The 21,960-nt window shown below is 37.9% G+C and overlaps 1 protein-coding gene and 2 non-coding genes across 3 annotated transcripts in view; 2 read left to right on the top strand and 1 right to left on the bottom strand.

Annotated features, from left to right (window-relative positions):
• SEC23A (SEC23 homolog A, COPII coat complex component) overlaps nucleotides 1–21,960 on the bottom strand; it is a 72,996-nt gene that overhangs the window by 11,186 nt on the left and 39,850 nt on the right. Inside the window, exons 11-17 of the mRNA XM_049766582.1 lie at nucleotides 19,029–19,109; nucleotides 17,576–17,665; nucleotides 16,941–17,047; nucleotides 12,418–12,571; nucleotides 6,203–6,280; nucleotides 4,483–4,644; nucleotides 1,459–1,545 (exon numbers count right to left, since the gene is read on the bottom strand). Coding sequence (XP_049622539.1) covers nucleotides 1,459–1,545; nucleotides 4,483–4,644; nucleotides 6,203–6,280; nucleotides 12,418–12,571; nucleotides 16,941–17,047; nucleotides 17,576–17,665; nucleotides 19,029–19,109 — 759 coding nt within the window. The remainder of the gene's footprint in view (nucleotides 1–1,458; nucleotides 1,546–4,482; nucleotides 4,645–6,202; nucleotides 6,281–12,417; nucleotides 12,572–16,940; nucleotides 17,048–17,575; nucleotides 17,666–19,028; nucleotides 19,110–21,960) is intronic.
• Nucleotides 2,730–2,836, top strand: LOC126003106 (U6 spliceosomal RNA). The gene has a single exon (XR_007493648.1). It is a non-coding gene; the product is annotated as a U6 spliceosomal RNA (small nuclear RNA).
• Nucleotides 19,974–20,104, top strand: LOC126002663 (small nucleolar RNA SNORA51). The gene has a single exon (XR_007493341.1). It is a non-coding gene; the product is annotated as a small nucleolar RNA SNORA51 (small nucleolar RNA).

Here is a 21,960-nt window from a genome sequence, read left to right as displayed (position 1 = left end):
TTCAAGTGAAGTCTAAAAACCTGTTGTATAAGGAAAAGTTTATATGTTAGATAAAATGGAAGAAAAATTTTGTAACATGGAAAACATTAGCCATATATTAAAGGGAGAGATTCATTAAGAATAAAAAAGATGGGGCCGGCAAGGTGGCGCTAGAGATAAGGTGTCTGCCTTGCAAGCGCTAGCCAAGGAAAGGACCACGGTTCGATCCCCCGGCATCCCATATGGTCCCCCCAAGCCAGGGGCAATTTCTGAGCACATAGCCAGGAGTAACCCCTGAGCATCTAACGGGTGTGGCCCGAAAAACCAAAAAAAAAAAGAATAAAAAAGACTTCATCTATATGCATGACTTTAAATAACATTGGGGCCGGTGAGATGGCGCTAAAGTGCCAGGGCATGCCTAAGCTTTTAGGGGGGCTCAGCCCACCAGATGTATCCTCAGATTTTCCTGGTGGGTAGAACTAATTTAACCCCCATGGGGTTCCTCAAAAGGCCCGCTGTGGAAGGCTTTTTCCCCTGTGTGGATGGTTGAGGAATTTCCAAAGAGTTGCCTGGCATTACATTTTCAGCCAGTATTTGATTATCTCTCCTTTGTATATATCAGGCAAAATAATAGCCTCTATCAAATAATTTGGCTCAGAAATTCTAGCACCAAAGTTTATTTGAGAACCCCTTTTTCTGAATATAGTCTGCCCTAAAAGCAAAGACAATTTTTCTCTCCTTTTCAAATATGTCCTTGGCAGCTGCAGTTTCTGGTAATCAAGGGCGTAACCAGAATACAGATTTTGACTTTTGACCCTCCTTTAGAAATAGGGAAGCTCATTCTTGGGGATTTGGTACCTCCCTTCATTTAACCTCTAAAACAATAGAATCCAGCCTAGTTTCTAGAAACCAAGTTTCTAGATATTTCCTATTTTCCTATTTTCTCCCAATACTGATTTTGCATTTAAAGCAAGGTTGCTAAGAGTTAACCTTGAGCTGTGACCTTCTCTCTTGTAACTTAGAATTTTTAGTCACACCCATAGCTTAGTTATTGTTATTGTTGTACTAGGCTTTGTGATTACAATTATTCTTCACCTGTGGCTAATTTTACCCCTATAAATTCCCCTGCTCAAAAAATTAAAACTTGTCACACTCCTACCAGAAACGTGTTAACCCCACATTCTCTGTATGGTTTCATTTATTTCATATTTCATATTCGGCTGCTCGTGCTCCCACTTTCCTATTGTGTAGTGCTATGACCCACAAGAATTGCTGAGACGCAGGACGCCCAAAGCACTAGAGGTAAGGTGTCTGACTTGCAAGCGCTAGCCAAGGAAAGGACAACGGTTCAATCCCCCGGCATCCCATATGGTCCCCCCAAGCCTGGGGCAATTTCTGAGCGCTTAGCCAGGAGTAACCCCTTAGCATCAAATGGGTGTGGCCGAAAAAACAAACAAACAAAAAATAACAAACTCTTACCTCTCCATGATAAATCAAAATCTGGAAGAATGTGTCCATGAGAAGAATACGATCTGCAAGAATGCTGCTGCTGTCAAGAAGAACCGGCTAACACGAGAAAGAACAAGATAGAGGGAAAATTACTTAAAGTCACAAAATAAATCTACCAAGAATGTGTTTATATTTTACATTTATATCCTGTAGGTTAAGCTTCTTTGGGGGGCAAGGGACACAGATGGCAGTGCTCAGAGCTTAATCCTGGCAGTACTCGGGACAATATGTGGTGTCAGGGATCAAACCCAGGTCAGCGCATGCAAGGTAAGCACCTTAGTCACTCACAATACTATCACTCCACTCTTTTATAATTTCTTGATGCAAGCAAAGAGATAGCTAAAAGGACTGGCGTGCATGATTGTGTTTGATCACTGGTACCACATGGCCTCCCAGATATAGTCAGGAGGGACCCTGAGCACTGCTTGGTATGACCCCACAAAAGAAAAAAAAAAGAAATATATAAGAAAACCTCTTGATGCTTTAAAATTACCTTTCTGACTTTAATTGTGAATAGAGCTGAATAAATGAGTTAGTTGCCAATTACAGAAAATGTGAAGTTGAAAGGTTTATTTAATCCTAACTGCTATTTATTTAAGTTTCTACATTTATATGAAAATGATCCAGATGGAGATGAAATAATAATGCAGACAAGAAAGTATGTAACTTCAAAAGTAAAGTCTTAAAAAAAATAAGTCTTGAGAAAATAAGCTAATGGAACTCATGGATTAAATGGAGTGGTGAGATTTTTTATTTTGTTTTGTTTTTGTTTTTGGGCCACACCCGACACTGTTCAGGGGTCACTCCTGGCTGTCTGCTCAGAAATAGCTCCTGGCAGGCACGGGGAACCATAAGGGACACCGGGATTCGAACCAACCACCTTAGGTCCTGGATCGGCTGCTTGCAAGGCAATCACCACTGTGCTATCTCTCTGGGCCCCAGTGAGATTTTGATAAAAATTAGTATCCCTGCTACGGATGGCAGGAAGCCAATTTCTTCGAAACATTATCTTACATTTTTTCAGTCATCTACAATTTAAATCTGTTATAAAGGGGGAAATATTTATAAGGCTTTGCTGAATCTAAGAATTACATGATTAAGTACTTGAGTTTTTCCCAAGGAAAAACTTTATAGTCTTACTTTATGTGAAATGTTAAAAAAAATACTCAGGAAAAAACATCATAGAAAAAAGAAGTTATACTGATAACTTCTGATAATTATCGTTATAAAAATGGAAGGTGGTGCTCGCTTCGGCAGCACATCTACTAAAATTGGAATAATACAGAGAAGATTAGCATGGCCCTTGCGCAAGGATGACACGCAAATTCGTGAAGCGTTCCATATTTTAATAAAAAATGGAAGGTGGGCAAAGAAATGGACAAAAGTAGCCTTTTTTAACCAAAATATGGTATAAATTTTCAGTTACAAGTATGAGGTATGTGGGCCTGAAGCAATAGTACAGAGAAGGGTGTTCATCTTGCACATACTCTGGCATTCCATATTCCCTGAACCCACAGGAATAAATACTGAATGCAAAGCCAGAAGTAACCCCTGAGCACAGCCAAATGTTGCCCAAAAACAAGAACAAAAACGTATGAAGGATACAATGTACAAATGACAAGATAGATAATACTGCTATGTGATTATATACATATATATACACACAAAATTAGAGAATAAATCATTTTCATCACAAGAAGAAAGCCCTTTTGTTTTTATTTATACCCAAGTGAGAAGATGTTACCTGAATCATTTGTTAATGAAATGTGGTATTATTTCACAATATATAAACTCAGAGTTTGTGCCAATAACTTATCAAAATTGGAAAACAAATGTATACATCCCAAACAAACAAAACAAAAAGGTGACAAAGATAAGACATTTTTATCCATGACTTTTCCAAAACAGTAAATAAAGGCATTATAAAGGGTCATTAATGAATAGATCTATTTTATATATTCTAACCTGTTATAAAGTATTATTACATTAAAATACAGATACATACTTTTAAGAGGTTAATTATAGAACAAAAAACTGCTTATTGATAATAGATTAAAATTATGCAGAACAATTAGCAAAAGATAAATGGATGGCTATACCACTTCATTTATATTTATTTTTTGTTTTGCTTTTATTTTTTGTTTTCTCTGGTATTGTAACCATGGTGCCAGTGTGTGTGTGTGTGTGTGTGTGTGTGTGTGTGTGTGTGTGTGTGTGTGTGTGTGTGTGTGTGTTTATCTTTATGAGCAAGTGTATCTTATTTAGAGAAAACTAGAAGAGGGGGCTGGACAATGGCTCAGTAGCTTGAACTGTCTGAAGAACTAGCAAGCATGAGAGGAAGTGTTTAAAAAATCAATATCACCTACACCTGCTGAGACACCTAGCCAGCACCAAAGTCTGGGTTAATGGGTAAAATAGGAAATACTGGAAGAAAATGATAATATGCTAAGTTATAGCTTCATTTAGGCAGGGGTCTCAAACTCGTGGCCTCCGTACAACATTTTGTGGCCTTGCCCTAGAGGAATCTTTTTTGTTTTGTTTTAGTTGTTTGGGTCACACTCCCAATGTTCAAGGCTTACTACTGACTTTGCACTCAAGGATCACCCCGACTTTGCCTCCTGCAGCCTCCAGGTAAATTGAGTTTGAGACCCCTGATTTAGAGACAGTGACCTATCAGACAAGAACTCTTGGAATTATCAATAGATTCTGGAACCATAACCTCTGGGCACTGCTAATACAATCATAAATATAAGCTCTGGAGAGCATGACTAGCCCAATGGCTAGGGGGAAAAAATTACATCTAAATAAGTATTTTTCAATACAAAATCCAATTTAGTTTAACACAGTATTTAGCATATCCCAAGCATGCAGTTTTTAAATTAATATATAAAGATAACTACTCTTGAATTAAACTCTAATTTTATTTCCAGAAAAGCTTAGATGGTTTCACCTACTTGATGGTACACATGTCAATATAAAAACCTCCCCTCTTACCTCTGGTGGTCCACTGAATGAATATGCATATAGAATAGGTTGAATCATTATCAACGACTGGGTCAGATCCTGACGCATAAAATGGTGCCGATAATAGGAACTTTCATCTGGACTATTGTTAAAAACTTGCAGAAAAGGAGATCTTCTTAAATGAAACATAAACTACAAAATAAAACATATATGATACTTCCCAATTATTCTAATTGTGCAAGTTAATCTTACCAAAGCATTTGATATAATAATGCAATAAAACAAGGTAAAGTAACATTATAAATTGTATTTCTCTGAAAGGTTCTTGGTCATGATTTTTACCTAACTTAAAATTAAAATGTAAGGACAGGAGCAATAGCATAATGGGTAGGGCATTTCTTTGAGGGTGACCCAGGTCTGAACCCAGGCATCCCACATGATTTCCTAAGCCTGCCAGAAATACTTTCTGGCCAGAAGTAACCCAAGCACTGCCAGGTGTGGCCCCAAAACAAAAACAAAACAACAACAAAAATTAAAATGTAAGTCACTGACCATTTTTAAGTCAGACAATAACAAGGGCAAAAGTTCCTTGCTAAGATCTTATTCATAGGCTTAGTCATAGGCTGATGCTTTTATTCCTCACTTCTTTGGGTTTTTTTTTTAATTACTACTACAAAAAAATCCTACAAAAGACTACATAAGAAAATTATTAAAGTAGCTATTTTATATAATTCCAAAAAATTCATTTAGAAAAATCTAATTGTATTTTTCCTTTTTTCTTTCTTTTTGGTTGTTAGGATACACTCAGAAAAGCTCAGAGTTTACTCTATTTGTGCTCAGGCATCACTCCTAGGAACCTTGGATACCAGTGTTCAAAGCCTGGTCAGCCACATTCAAGGCAAGTACCTTATCTACTGTTCTATCTCCTGTCCCAAAGTCTGCATTTTATATTTTAAAAATGAAGAGAACTGGAAAATAGCACAGTAGTTAGGACTCATGCCTAGCTTATTCTATCCTCACACTACATGGTCCCTAAGCACTGCTAAGTGCAGCCCAGGGAGCTCCCAGAACTGCCAGAGTGGCCCCAATGTCCCAAGCACTTCAGAGCCTGAAGGGCATAGCATCCTTGGGCCCTTGCATTAAAGTGCCAGTCCAGTCACCTGAGAATTGCTGGGCCTCCTGAGCATTGCTAATTTTCACAGCAGGGTACAGGGTCTCTATTAAAATTTTTTATTAAAATCATTTTTTGGGCACTTTAGGACACAGAGGTAAACTTTATGCTCCAAAGATTCCACATTTTAGGTCTGTGGATTTTGTTGTTGTCATTGTTATGGACCAATAAGTCACATAATACTACAATTACAATGGGGAGGAGTAAAGGGAAGGGAAGAGGAATGGAGGACTAGAGAGGTGGTAGAGTGAGAACCAGATTTGACTGGGCTTTTTGAAATTACACTGTACTCTTGGTGTAAAAAGTTGGCTGGAGAGGGGACAGGTCTAAACACAACATGCTTAGTCAGGATACAGTCATCTCTTTGTGGCTGCCTAATGTCGTTGTTTACACAGGACTTTGGGGATCAGCTCTCGACAGCCCCGTTCACAGAACCTGAATGATATGTGAAATCTCCACACACATCACACACTCCACACACACCAGGCTGCTGGCTCCCAGGACTTAAGTGTCCTTGAAGGCTCAGAGGCTATGGCAGAGGAATACTGTATTAAGAGTGTGACCCTTTTGTCTACTTACCTGTGGATAAAGGGAGAACGTTTCTGAAAATCTGAAGGAACTCGGGTCATCTTTGTGATACTCTCCAAACTTCTGACACTAAGTAAAATAAATTTGCATTATTTGTAATGTATTTTCCAACACCTTCCAACCTATACATACTCTATTTTCAAAAAGTGATTATTCTTTAGGAATCAGATACCTGATATACAATAAAATTAGAAGATTTCTTACAAAAGTGACTGATTTCAATTTTAAAAAATGCATCGTAATTCAGAAGCAAACAATAATAACTCATCTTAGTATTTAGATTTTTTTTTCCAGCCAATGTATTTCTGACAGCAAATAAAGAATTCTTCCGGGCCCGGAGAGATAGCACAGTGGCATTTGCCTTGCAAGCAGCCGATCCAGGACCAAAGGTGGTTGGTTCAAATCTCGGTGTCCCATATGGCCCCACCCCACCCCCGTGCCTGCCAGGAGCTATTTCTGAGCTGACAGCCAGGAGTAACCCCTGAGCACCGCCGGGTGTGGCCCAAAAACCAAAAAAAAAAAAAAAAAAAAAAAGAATTTTTCCATAATGGCCCAAAACTAAAGAGTGCCCTCTAAGATTCTACCTTAAAAAAAAAAAAATGCCAACCTCTGGAAAGAAATGCATTTTATAAAAGTAGTTATCAAAAGTTTCCATATAAAATTTAGTACAAGAAAAGATACCAATGAAGCATTCAGATAAAGAAAATGAGACCCCAAAAATCAAAGTGAAAAAAAAAAAAATAAAACAAAGAAAAGCTGAAGGCAGAAATTAAAAGAAAATCAAGTGAAGAGACACACAGATACTAATGAAGAGAAACAAGCCTGACAAAGGCATCTAAGAACTGTCTTTTTGTAATGTCCAAATTGAGATAATTTACATGAAAAAGCACAATCACTGACAGCAAGTTTCTGATCAATCAGCTTCTTCTTCCTGAGCAAAGATTACTCCCTTTATTTTCTTTTTTTAATTTTTGCAACTGGACTATTTCCTACCAATGTTTATCATAGTTTTAGCATATGATCTAGGCTAGGACAAAGTAACCAGCAAAAAATTAAAAGGTTTTACAGCTGAAAAGCAAGGTATACTTGCTATATACATTTATATACTTAATCTGTCTAGAGAACACATAAAAAGGCATAATTTGTTTCACCTCATTTTTGGTTTCCAGGAAAAATCATTTCAGAACCATAATTTGTCAAAGGAAAACTGGAATTCTAAAGCTAATCCTCAAAAATAGATTTGGTATCTAAAAATAAGAATGTTCTAACTTCAATTTTCCCTAATAATACCTCACTGGTAAAGTTATTATATTAAGATAATAATTTTCACTTTTAAATGAAAGAACTAGCTATATACTTTAAAACCCAGTTCCAGGGCTGGAGTAGTGGCAAGGAGCAGTAAGGCATCCATGCTTCGATACCCTGGAATCCCATATGATCCCCCAAGCCTAGAACAATTTCTGAGCACATAGACAGGAAACCCCTGAGTGTCACCGGGTGTGCCCCCCCCCCAAAGCCCAGTTTCACATTTTGTTTTTTTGTTTTGTTGGTTTTTTTTTATTTGGGGGGGCCACACCCAGAGGCACACAGGGGTTACTCCTGGCTCTGCACTAAGAAATCACTCCTGGCAAGCACACAGGACTATATGGGATGCTGGGGATTGAACCCGGGTCAGCCACATGCAAGGCAAATGCTCTACCCACTGTGTAATCGCTCTTGCCTCCAGTTCCACAGTTTTAACAGTCATATTTCAAGTAAAAACAATTGTATTCATTTCGCCAAAATGAAGTAAAGAGATTTGCTGAGGTATTTTTAAGTGTCTTTCATTAGGGAAAAATTAAAAGTTATACAATCTAATCATTTCTATTTTTGTGTTGCCATTAGTGTTATGGCTAAAAATTTAGAAATGCAGAATACAACAAAATTAAGCAATACTATATCTCAGTTACTTAGAAAATTATCCATAGGCTGAAAAGATATGGCGGATTGCATGTGGCCAACCAACCAAAGAGTCAATCCCCAGCATCCCATCAGATCTCTTGAGAACTACCAATAGCAATTCCTGAGTGCATAGTTAGGAGTAACTCCTGAGCATCACCAGTGTAGCCTCAAAACAAAGAAACAACAAACAAACAAACAAAAAAAAGAATATCATCTGTTAACTGGAGAGATAATACAGAGAGTAGGGCACTTGTCTAACACCAACTGACCCAGATTCAGTCTCTGGCACTCCATATGACTCCCTGAACCTCAGGTCTCTGAGTACTGAGATCAGGAATAAGCCCTGAGCACAGTCAGGTATGGTGCAACTCCAAACACCCAAAAGAACTAGGTTCATTTGTCACCAACTAAAAGCATTTCTGAAAGAGCACATGAATTTGATTCAAACTATTTTAAAAAAAATGGATCAAAAACACAGCAGAGGGGTCAAAGCTCAAGTCTCCTGCACATCTAAACTGGTATCATCCTGGCTCCACATGATCCTCTGAGCACAAAGCTAAGAGAAACCCTTGAGCATCACTGGGTATAACCTCCACCCACCCCCAAAAAAGAAAAGAAAAATCACATCTTCACTTTTATTAGAAATTCTTAATTGTTGGTAATTCTACAATAGACTTTTTTGTTTGTTTGTTTTTTGTTTTGTCTTTTTGTTTTTTTGTTTTGGGGCCACACCCATTTGACGCTAAGGGGTTATTTCTGGCTATGTGCTCAGAAATCGCCCCTGGCTTGGGGGGGACCATATGGGACGCCGGGGGATCGAACCGCGGTCCGTTCCTTGGCTAGCGCTTGTAAGGCAGACACCTTACCTCTAGCGCCACCTTCCCGGCCCGTACAATAGACTTTTTTAAAAAAATATTTTGAACTCTTATTCCAGGCCAGCGACAGCAATAGTTTCCAATATACATAGTTAATAAATTCTTCAGAGATCTCTGCCCTGTGTGGCAGTATGCAATATAACTATGTCCTTTGGGGTAACTCATTCTCAGTTTTGACACAAGATAAAGGCAGCTACCAAAGATAACTTGTGAAAAGTTTTTTTTACACAGAAAAATGAGGTAGAATTCTGAAAAAAGAACCCCTCAACCCATCCCCATCATCTTCCATATTGTACAGCTTATACAAACAGATTATACAAACAAATTATGGAAACAGACAAGCTATACAGGTGTGACAGTGAAACTTTCAATAGTCCATGACTCCCTTGTTCTCTAGTCCCAACACCTCCCCACGGTTGCAAATGTTTCAAACAAAGGAATGTGTAGATTAGAGGTGAAATATTGTGAAATATTTTTGCAACTCTCACTTAACTATTTACAAGGCCATTGTACTGTATATTTAGTGAACAAACATATCAAACAAAATGGCTATTTTTTAAGTTGAGTTGTGAAATTTTTTAAAAAAGCTTCTAGATGTAAGCCTAAAGAGAAATTTGAAAATTTACCATTTTCTGCATTATTTTACTAGACTGGTGCAGAAAGTCACAGAAAAAGTCCCTCTTTAGAATAAAAAAAAGATGGGCCCGGAGAGATAGCCCAGCAGTGTTTGCCTTGCAAGCAGCTGATCCAGGACCAAAGGTGATTGGTTCGAATCCCGGTGTCCCATATGGTCCCCCGTGCCTGCCAGGAGCTATTTCTGAGCAGACAGCCAGGAGTAACCCCTGAGCAACGCCGGGTGTGGCCCAAAAACAAAACAAAACAAACAAAAAAAAGAATAAAAAAAGATCATTCAATGGTGGGTTTCATCATTTTAGTTGTGTAATTGGATTTGTGTCAAATATGATACCCTACAACTGTAATAATAGCTCTATTAAAATAAGGTACTTTGCTACAAATCATAACCATTTGACATATAAAGATTCTGATTCTTTCAAACTAACAAAATCTCAAAACAAAGTATTTGCTGTAACAAAGTAAAGTTCAGTGAAAAATTTTAGGAAGCAAGCTATTTTAGGACACTATTATTACTTAAAAAGGAAAAGGCATACTGTTGGTAAGAACCTAACACTTCAAGTTAGTAAAAAAATGCTAGAACAAGGTATCATCTTGTTTCCACTTTAAAACAGTAAGATGAAGCACTAACAGCTGTGGCATGATGCCAAAGAGGTCTATATAATAAGCTGAAAAAAAATTTTTTCTATTTTGATTGGCAAGGCAAGATAATTCACCATTTTCTTGTACCAAGTTCTAAATGATAGTGAAATTCAAGGAATATATTTTGTATTCTTTTTTTTTTTTTTTTTTTTGGTTTTTCGGGTCATACGGCTGCCTTATTTGCTATTCCTACCCTCAAAACCAGAACCCTGAAGCTTTCCTGATCCCTCAACACACTTGCAAACTTCAAACTATGACAACTTTCAGATTTTCCTTAAATCTACTATTTTGTTCTACACTTTCTATTTGCAATTTCATTAAAATAAACTCATCTTTACTCCAATTTACTTCAAAAAAAAGTTTGCAAGAGCTTAACAGAAGCTCTCAAGTTGTTTGTAACAGGCAGTAAGAATTGGCACTGGGGATAAAAAATTCTATGTACACTATGGATAAGTATTTAAGAAAAGAACATAAGTTTTTCAAAAGTATTTCAGTGACCAGTGTATAAGGTGGGTTTCATATTCATGTTTTGAATACATAAATATTTTAAGAAGAAAGATGGAAAGGCTGATACACTAATTTTCTTTTAATAACCAATTCTAAATAAAGCTGTCAAACTTCTAAAAATAAAGAAGTAATGGGGCCAGAGAGATAGCATGGAGGTAAGGCATTTGCCTTTCATGCAGAAGACCCAAAACCAAAAAAAAAAGAAGTAGTAATAAGAAGATATTAGAAGAAGATATTATGTTCATGCAGGAGGCCCAGGCTCAGTCCCCAGCACCACATGGTTACATAAGTACCACAAGGAAGTAATCCCAGCACTGATCCACAAGAGAACCTGAACACCAAATGATATGACCTAAAACAAACAAACAAAAATAAATAAACCCACAGAGGAGCCTGGGAGGGGCCAGAGTAATGGCACAGTGGGTAGGGCATTTGCCTTGCATGCAGCAGACTTGGGTGTTATCCCATAAGGTCCCCCGAGCCTGCCAGGAGCAATTTCTAGAGAGCCTGAGAGCCACAAGGTATAGCCCCAAACACATAGATAAAAATAAATAAATAAAAGAGGAGGCTGGGATATAGCTCAAAGGGCTGGAGCCTTTGCTTTGCATGCAGGAATTCCATGTTTCTCAACTCTACATAATCTCCTGACCCCCAAGCAAGAAGCAGCCCCTAAACACAACTACATATGGCCTAAAATAAAATAAAAAAAAATTAAGAAAGAAAAAGAGTTCGCTGGGGGCCGGGCGGTGGCGCTGGAGGTAAGGTGCCTGCCTTGCCTGCGCTAGCCTAGGACGGACCTCGGTTCGAACCCCCGGCGTCCCATATGGTCCCCCAAGAAGCCAGGAGCAACTTCTGAGCGCATAGCCAGGAGTAACCCCTGAGCGTCACAGGGTGTGGCCCAAAAACCAAAAAAAAAAAAAAAAAAGAAAAAGAGTTCGCTACATAATTTATACTCTGAAGTCAAAGGTAAAAAAGGCATTTCAGGGCCAGAAAGATAGCACAGCGGTGTTTGCCCTGCAAGCAGCCGATGCAGGACCTAAGGTGGTTGGTTCGAATCCTGGCGTCCCATATGGTCCCCCGTGCCTGCCAGGAGCTATTTCTGAGCAGATAGCCAGGAGTAACCCCTGAGCGCCGCCGGGTGTGGCCCAAAAACAAAACAAAACAAAAAAGGCATTTCAGTTTACAGAAAGAAATGGGGTTAGGGTCCAGAGAAATAGGATGGAGGTGGGGTGTTTCTCTTGCATGCAGAAGGACTGTGGTTCAAATCCCGGCATCCCATATGGTCCCCCAAGCCTGCCAGAAGCAATTTCTGAGCGTAGAGCCAGGAGTAACCCCTGAGTGCTGCTGGGTGTGACCCAAAAACCAAAAAAAATAAATAAAAGAATGGGGTTCTACTATTACTATTTCATTACTATGCCTTTCTCAGCTAGTACCTTTCACTGTATTGTAGCTATACTGTTAAGTACTTGAAAAAAGATTAACAGAGAAATAAAAGATTATCAGGGCTATAGAGACAGCAAAATGTGCTGGCATACATGTTCCCTGGATCAATACAGTCCCAGCAGAAGTGACCTCCCAGCACCAAGTAAGCACATGTTTACTTCTTACCAGTCTAATGAGTTGTCTGTCTAGCCATCTAAGCACATCTGGCCCTTCTTCAGTTTCCGCTCTGTATATGGCCAGCCGAGCCATAAGAATAGCAGCTGCCTCCTGGTCAAAAGACGCAGCAATGTTTTGGATTTGAGTTTGTGCATCTGCCCAGCTAACATAAAAAAAAAACAAAACACACAGAAATATTTATGACATCAGAGTTGAATGTTACACAAGTTTAAATTTTGAAAATACAAAAAAGTTTGTCAATATTTTGAGACCTAATCCTACTTCAAAAAACAAGCATTTTCATAAATCACATGTTCTTCATTTCCAAACCATCCAAATCAATCTTGAGTAGACCCAGCAAGAGTTATTTATTTAACATTTCATAGGCAGCATTTTGTAATACTTCAACAACCCCAGATCTAAAATATTTCAGATTAAGCAGTTCTGAAAATGTTTATAAGCTTCTTGAAATCTGAAGCACATATATCTGACTGAAAATATAAAAGTAGTAGTTTGAAAAGAATTCAGACAACAGCATGTTCAAAATTCTTCTTTTTTCCTCTATTTTTGATAAACAAATAATTTTAAAATATTTTCCAGATGGGCTGGAGAAACAGTACAGTGAATAAGGTGCTTGCCTTCTATGCAACTAATCCAGCCCTTTATGGTTCCCCAAGCCTGCCAGGAGTAAGTTCTGCATGCAGAGCCCAGAGCACCCCTGGGGTGGGGGAACCCAAAAACAAAAAAATATATTTTTTCAATGTGAATAAGGATAATCTTTTTATAATCAAAAATCTAAGAATTTTACTTTTCAGTAGTTATTACACTTAACAAATACATATTTCTACATCAAAAGACTTAAAGGGAATATGTATATTTCTTTCATATATTTCTTTAGATGTATTTCTTTAATAGGTATAAGTCTTTTTTTTATATATATTTTATTTAAACACCTTGATTACATAAATGATTTTGTTTGGGTTTCAGTCATGTAAAGAACACCACCCATCACCAGTGCAACGTTCCCATCACCAATGTCCCAAATCTCCCTCCTCTCCACCCGACCCCCGCCTGTACTCTAGACAGGCTTTCCATTTCCCTCATACATTCTCATTATTAGGACAGTTCAAAATGTAGTTATTTCTCTAACTAAACTCATCACTCTTTGTGGTGAGCTTCCTGAGGTGAGCTGGAACTTCCAGCTCTTTTCTCTTTTGTGTCTGAAAATTATTATTGCAAAAATGTCTTTCATTTTTCTTAAAACCCATAGATGAGTGAGACCATTCTGCGTTTTTCTCTCTCTCTCTCTCTGACTTATTTCACTCAGCATAATAGGTTCCATGTACATCCATGTATAGAAAAATTTCATGACTTCATCTCTCCTGACAGCTGCATAATATTCCATTGTGTATATGTACCACAGTTTCTTTAGCTATTCGTCTGTTGAAGGGCATCTTGGTTGTTTCCAGAGTCTTGCTATGGTAAATAGTGCTGCAATGAATATAGGTGTAAGGAAGGGGTTTTTGTATTGTATTTTTGTGTTCCTAGGGTATAGGTATAAGTCTTATTGTGTATTTCCTTATGTATAGTTTTCCCCATCCCTTTTATGAATTTGATTTAATTTTAATAGATAAGTTTCTGTAGGGTTCTGAGTTCATGTCAGAACCAGGTTATAGGAATTGTTTAGCTTGTTATTTTTTTAAGCTTGTTATTTTTATCCCCATATAGTAGTATCAAGTGGCATTGTTCCTTTTCGCATAGGCACATTAAAATGGGAAAATCTTACGTTTAGAAGAAATTCTAATCTAATACAGATAGGAACTCATAAATTTAATAGTACAGGGGAGCCTTTCACCTTAAACATTTGTCACAGTGATTTGACATAGGCTTCAGTCAATTGGACATCAGCTGTTAAACCCCGAACCTTGGATCCCATCTTTGGAATTGGCATGGTTTCCTGCACCAGCAACATGAACCAAACTTCTACTGGGGAAGGCTCTGATGCTGCTTTGGTGCTGACTTGCTCCACAGTGGCTCATATGACACCCTGATGATATTGAAACACCAACAACTTGCTTTCAGGGCAGGTTTCCCTTTATTGCCACCTAACGTGGTGAGATGAAACTAGAAGACACTCTGTGACACCCTCACTTTAACATAGGATCTGTGCAAAAACCAAAAATCTCAAATTACAGAAACCTGACTGTGATAACCATGATTAAGAACTTTTACCAGGACCATGAAAAAAGACATTGGAGTTAGACAATGTATGCCTGTAGCTGGTCTTTTTTTTTTTTTTTTTTTTTTGGCCACAACCGGCAGTGCTCAGGGGTTACTTCCTGGCTGTCTGCTCAGAAATAGCTCCTGGCAGGCATATGGGGACCATATGGGACACCGGGATTCGAACCAACCACCTTTAGTCCTGGATCGGCTGCTTGCAAGGCAAACATCGCTTTGCTATCTCTCTGGGCCCTGAAGCTGGTCTTATGGCAGAATGCTTCATGGATAGGATCTCCCTGTTTTTAGGCCAAAAGTATTTCCTTTCTATTTTTCCCAACGTTTGCTTTGCCTATACAAACCTGATATCCCTATCTTTTCTTTATCTTTTAAATAGGGAATCCCACCTTTTCCATAGTATCTTGGGACACAGATTATTTTATTTTACCTCACATTTCTGTATTTTTCTATAAAATTAAGAAGAAAAGAAAAACAAAAGTATGGGGCCAGGGGCCAAGTGATCTCAGATGCACTGGTGGAGAGAAAAAAGGGCAGAACAAATATCCAAGCCTAAATCAATAACAATAGTATCAAGAGACCTAAATTTTAACAATCTAAACTTAAATGGGCCTGTTATACTGGCAGGCCAGGGGCAAAAGGATAGTGGTATAGGATGCACTCTTGGAACATTGGTGGAGGGAGGTCAAAAAGATGTTGGGAAGGTCCCTGATTCACTGTATATCTGAAATTCAACTATAAAGGACTTTATAGGTCACAATGGTTACAATAAAATAAAAATGTAAAAATATACATATTCCTAAGCCCTTAAATTTATTTTCTAGAATATAAAATGGTAAGCTCTAATTATTAAAAAAAAATTATAAGTTAATTTGAAAAGATGGACAGTTTAGTGAAAAATGATGCAAAGATACCATAACATATATCTCTACTAATAGTCTTACAAATTGTAAGCAATTTGAAAATATATAAACCATTAAAATTTCTCACAAGAAAGTTGTCACAAAAGCAACCAAATCTAAATTTCATATTAACAATATTTTAAACATATAAACATGAGTTAATACTTATATACCCATCAGTGAAATTATTGATCAGTTAATAAATACTTATATATTTATAAGTTATGTTATATATTTATAAATTAATACTTATATGCCCATCAGTTAAATATACTATATATTTCCTTTATCATTTCCCTTCCTTCATCTTCCCTCACACACTTATTTTTCTTTCTTTGTTTGTTTTGGGCCACACCTGGCGGTATGTAGGGTTACTCCTGGTTCTGTGCTCAGAAATCACTCCTGCAAGTTAAGGGGACCATATAGGAAGCCAAATTTGAATCCAGGTCGACTATGTGCAAGACAAATGCCCTACCTACTGTGCTATCACTCCCGCCCCTCATTTTTCTTTTTTTTTTTTTAATGTAAGTTAAAGACATAAATGTTTTAGTGTATCTCTCTTAAGATCAAGAAAATTCATAAACAGTAACAAAAGAAGAATGTTTCTTTGGAACAGGTTTATTCAATTGTCTCTCTTTTTTTTTTTTTTTTTTTTTTTTTTTTGGTTTTTGGGCCACACCCGGCGGTGCTCAGGGGTTACTCCTGGCTGTCTGCTCAGAAATAGCTCCTGGCAGGCATGGGGGACCATATGGGACACCGGGATTCGAACCAACCACCTTTGGTCCTGGATCGGCTGCTTGCAAGGCAAACACCACTGTGCTATCTCTCCGGGCCCTCAATTGTCTCTTAATACCAAAGAATGAGGGGCCGAAGAGATAGCATGGAGGTAAGGCGTTTGCCTTTCATGCAGAAGGTCATCAGTTCGAATCCCATATGGTCCCCCGTGCCTGCCAGGAGCAATTTCTGAGCATGGATCCAGGAGTATCCCCTGAGCACTGCCGAATGTGACCCAAAAAAAACACAAAAAAAAAAAAAAAATACCAAAGAATGAAGGTTAGCAAATTTTGTTTGTTTGTTTGTTTGTATTTTGGGGTACTACACCCTACAGAGCTCAGGGATTACTCCTGACTCTGCACTCAAAAATTGCTCCTGGCAGGCTTAGGTGACCATATGGGATGCCAGAAATTGAATCTGGGCCTATCTCAGGTTGGCCACATGCAAGGCAAATGCCCTATGCTATGTTAGCAAATTTTTAGTGAGATTACTGAAATCAGCAAAATGTTATTCATCAAAAGTTTCTAGTCATGAATGCCACTGAACATAGGAAACCAAGATTTGGAAACACAATCCCAAATAGTTCTAACATAGAAATTAGATATCACAAAGATAACTTACTTCCTGGCAATGGTAGTCACTCGGATGCGCCTCTGCCCACTTGAGTGCTGATACTGAGTCACAAACTGAATGGCACCACGTCCTCCTTGAGGAATTGGAGCATTATGCTTTATAAAAATAAAAAAGTAAAAATCAGAAAAATATATTATATATATAAATATATTGCCATATAGTCAAAGATTATATATTTGAGCATTAATCTATCCTGAAATTGATTAGGACACAGTGCCCAATGCACAAAACACAGTCATGTGTTATCTCATAAAAAATCATGGGCAATGGACTAATAGTATAGCAGAGACGGTATTTGCCTTACATGCAGCTGACCTGGGTTTGATCCCTGACATCCTATATAGGCAATCTACCCTGCCAGGAGTAATTCCTGCATGCAGAGCCAGGCTTAACCTCTGAGATCTATTGGCTGTTGCCAAAAAACGCAAAAAATAAAGAATGGGTTCAGGATGGAGAGAAAAATGAAAGATGAGAGGATTAAGTCCAGCTGGTACATCAATTTTAAACAAAATGGTAGAGTAAGCTTTGGGTGATATATCCAATATACAAAACTTAAGTAGTGATCATATTCACTGACTAATATTCAAACATGTATTTCAATATTCAAACATAAAAAGACAAACCTGGTTGACAACTTCAAAATATATAGCTAAGGTTGTAGTAGGACTGAGTCCACATATCTTCCACTGACAAGTTCCACCTGTTCCTATTTCCTGAAAAACAAAACATAAACATAGTGTATCTGAAAGCTAGAAAAGACAAGTTATTGCCCTAAACAGTGTTTCCCAAAGGGAGAGTACCATTACTCTGAGTGCAAAAATAGTCTCAGGTGCAACTAGAAGGGCCTTGGACAAGGCTGACCCAGGTTTGATCCCCAGCAAATGAGAATATGGTCCCCTGAGCCCACCAGTAGTGATTCCTGAGTGTAGAGTCAGGAGTTAGCTTTAATCACAGCTGGATGTGGCCCTAATACAAAAACAAAAAAGAAGGCAATATTTCAATAGGATGACAAGCAACTTTTCTTGTAGTAGGATTACCTTCTGTAATTTTTCACAGCATGTTTTTAAACTCAGGATTCGGCAATCACATATTTATTGCACATCTCTTATTCTATTACTTGTTCTTAGTTGGTTTAAACCACCACTCAGTGGCAGACCATCCTCTGCCTTATCTAACAAAACTATTGCCAGGAAAGTAGAAAGGAAGTGTTGCTCTAATTGTTTAAGCCAATGCTGCCACCCACATCCCATGAAGACATGGGCACAATCAAGTATCCTGTCAGCCAGACCATGCTTTTCATTTCATTTCTATTTAAAATTAATTGTGATCAATAATAGTACATATGATCATACATTTAAAATATGAAAAAGGATGGTAAGGATGGTAGGTTAAATAGGTTTAGAAACCTCTGCAACAGGTAATAAGGGGGTACAGTTAAAAAATCCATTTCAGGGGCCGGAGAGATAGCATGGAGGTGGGGCGTTTGCCTTTCATGCAGAAGGTCATTGGTTCAAATCCCAGCATCCCATATGGTCCCCCCCGTGCCTGCCATGGGTGATTTCTGAGTGTAGAGCCAGGAGTAACCTCTGAGCACTGCTGGGTGTGACCCAAAAACCAAAAAAAAAAAATCCATTTCAGTGATTTAAATTCAATGATTTAAAATCTTAATTTTTTAGATCTAATAAATATAATAATTTCTAAACAATAGACTATAAATATTTCAAATTCTTAGTGAGTTACACAAAGGTTCATAAAAGTTCTTAATGCTGTAGACTTTAAAAGCATATACCAGAGCTAGAGTGATACACAGCAGGGAGGGTGCTTGCCCTAGATGGGGCCAACCCAGATTGGTTTCCTGGCATCTACTAGGTCCCCTGAGCCTACAAGGAGTTATACATAAGAACTGAGCCAGTAATAAGCCCTGAGCATATACATATTCCTGAGCCAGGAATAAGCCCAAGAGTGACCCAAAAACAAATAAACAAAAATAATGTTTGGCTGTCACCCCAGATCTCCTGTTGGTTCCGCTTTAATAATATTAACTATATTTTCTTTTTTAGAAAAAAAGTGACTTACATTTTCAGATACACAAGGTCCTTTAGAATTGAGAGACACACAGGGTCCAATAGCTCCTGAAATCTTTATTTCCCTTGATGTCTGCAAAATAATGGTGCATTCAAAGATAAACTCAAACATCCAACCTAAGTATAATAAAATATATAATATATTTTCCATATTAAAAACACAAAAATCAGGTATATAGAAACAATCAATTGTCAGGCAGGTAGTCACTACTGTGTTGAAAAATCCCAAATTTATAACTAACTGGGAGCTGGAAAGACAGTAGTGTCAGTAGAACTCTTGCTTCACATGTAGCCAAGATGGGTCCTATCGCTGGTACTCCGTTTTATCCCAATTCCCAGCAGAAGTGATCCTGAATTCAGAGCCAGGAGGAAGCCCTGAGAAGCACCAAGTATGATCCAAAATACAAAATTAAAGTAAAATAAAATTCAATGCTGATCTAACATTAATTAAATTAATTTAATTTATTTATTTATTAAAATACTCTATTTCTAAGTGCAGAAAAGTTCCCATTTGGCAATCTCACGCTTAATTCCAAACTCCAAATATAGAATATTCACGTACTCTAATCCAAAACCTTTAATACATCTTATAAATTTTCTCCAGTGGAAAACATGTCACGCCAAGATTCATGTGGCATTGAGTATGGCACTTACTAATGGTATAAATAGTTGCCCTTTACTGATTAAAAAAAGACTAAAAACATAATAATCATCAAAACTGACTGTTAATCATTTATTTCTGATAATTCCACTTGCCACTCCTTTAAGTTTTGCTGAAACAAGTAGTATGAATATGAATATATGAATAGTATGAAAATGTTATATGACCAATATCCCTTCCTCCCCACCCCACACCGGCCTATTGGTCATGGGAATGTTGCACTGGTGAATGATTATATATATTAAAAAAATCAAAAAAAATGAAAAGAAAAGATAAAGCCTCCTAAGTATTACAGGCTGTGTTCTTTACACTGACTGTATAAAAAGAGGAGGTACAGTAAATGCACCCCATATACACCTCACACACAGGCCCTTTTCCTGGTCTGTATTGTGAATTGGGGGACAAAAAAAAATGAAAGAAAAAAAAAAGAAAGAAATATATGCCTGTGAAGGGGGAAGATGAGGAACATAAGGATATTGGGAGAAGGATTGGCATTAGAACACTGTATGCTTGAAACTGAACAATCCTGCAATAAAAGTAAAAAATAAATAAAAGATAGAAAACTAGTACAGTGACACGGCGCTTACTTTGCATGCAGCCAACCCAGGTTGGATCCCATCATCCCATATACACTGTGTACCACCAGGAGTAATTCCTGAGTGAAGAGACAGGAGTCAACCCTAAACACTAGTGGGTATGGCTCAAAACAAAACAAAAAAAAATCAATTAATTAAATATAAAATGGAAAGTCCACCTACTGAGTGAGGGGATGTATTTGCATTTGCCAAACCAGGGGTTAGTATTCAAAATATACCCCAAAACTCCATAAAAACTTAACAAAAATAAATAAATAAATAAATAAATAAATAAATAAATAAAATGGGCCAAGTGGAGCACTCAAGTGAGTAGGGTGCTTTAAAAATTTAGAAAAAATAATATGTGGGGCCACAGATATAATAGCAGGGTATTTGCCTTGCATGCTGCAAGGTTCGATTCCCAGCATCCCAAATGGTCCCAAAAGCCTGCCAGGAGCGATTTCTGAGTGAAAAGCCAAGAATAGGGGCCGGGCGGTGGCGCTGGAGGTAAGGTGCCTGCTTTGCCTGCACTAGCCTAGGACGGACCGCGGTTCGATCCCCCGGCGTCCCATATGGTCCCCCAAGAAGCCAGGAGCAACTTCTGAGCGCATAGCCAGGAGTAACCCCTGAGTGTCACAGGGTGTGGCCCAAAAACAAAAAAAAAAAAAAAATCCAAGAATACCTGAAAGCTGCCAGGTATGCCCCCCCCCCAAAAAAAAAAAAAAAAAAAAAAACAGAAAAAAAATATGTAATGAAAACTCCAACATCAGTGAGCTTCTGAAAAACCATTAACAAATTTTAAACCCAAAATTTAAATGAATGATTGAACTTAATAATATCAACAAACAACAATTAAAAAATCATACCGGTAAAAAAAAAAAAAAAAAAGACTGGTTTACCCTAATGGCAAAAAACAAGCCCATATTTTTTTTTAAAAAATTGACTTGACTAGCACCTCGTAGCTCAAGAAAACCTCAGAGAATAACTTTAGTAATACCCATATGAGATTTATTATGTGTCTGCTAAGGGGAGTGAGTGGGTAACTAGGTTTATTGGTGGAGAAAAGGTTACACTGTAGGATTGGTTTTGGAATACTAAATACCTGAAACAACTATACAATAAGCTGTCACTACCCGCAAAAGGAAGCACGCACCAGACTTGGCTTTTGGCTTTCCTGATGCAGTACCTAAATTTTCCTCCCAAGAAATATCTGCCAGAGGCCTACTGGAGAAGTCATTGACACTTGCGTGGATTACTGGCTATATTCCTGACATGGTTGTGACATTATATATCTCTTTATTTTTATTTATTTGATTTTTTGTCTCCTTTTCTACTACAGAAATTCGGCCTTAGCTTTTCTACACTCACAAAGAAATTTCAGTACCAAAAGCAAGTTGCCAGAAGTTCCCTGCTGGCTTAGTATATTTGCAACTCAAAGCCCAGCCAGCTACCTCTCTTTCTGTCAGCCTTTTTTTACTTCTGAAGGCCAAGTCAAAACATAGCATCTTCAAGACAATGGTTTTCTCTCCCTGCCTTTGAGCATCAACAGCAGATGATTTCTGTCTCAGGGACTCTCCCTATCACTTTGAATACCTGCTAACAAACAGGTTTGGTCAGTGTAGAATTAGGCTATTTTACTAGGTATAATTATGTGTGTTATTCTCTTTCTATTACCAGATCATAGGAAG

Source organism: Suncus etruscus, chromosome 2, assembly GCF_024139225.1.
Source record: "Suncus etruscus isolate mSunEtr1 chromosome 2, mSunEtr1.pri.cur, whole genome shotgun sequence".
In the NCBI taxonomy this organism is placed as follows: Eukaryota; Metazoa; Chordata; class Mammalia; order Eulipotyphla; family Soricidae; genus Suncus; species Suncus etruscus.
The sequence above is the reverse complement of the archived record's forward strand: the minus strand, read 5'-3'. Positions and strand labels throughout refer to the sequence as shown.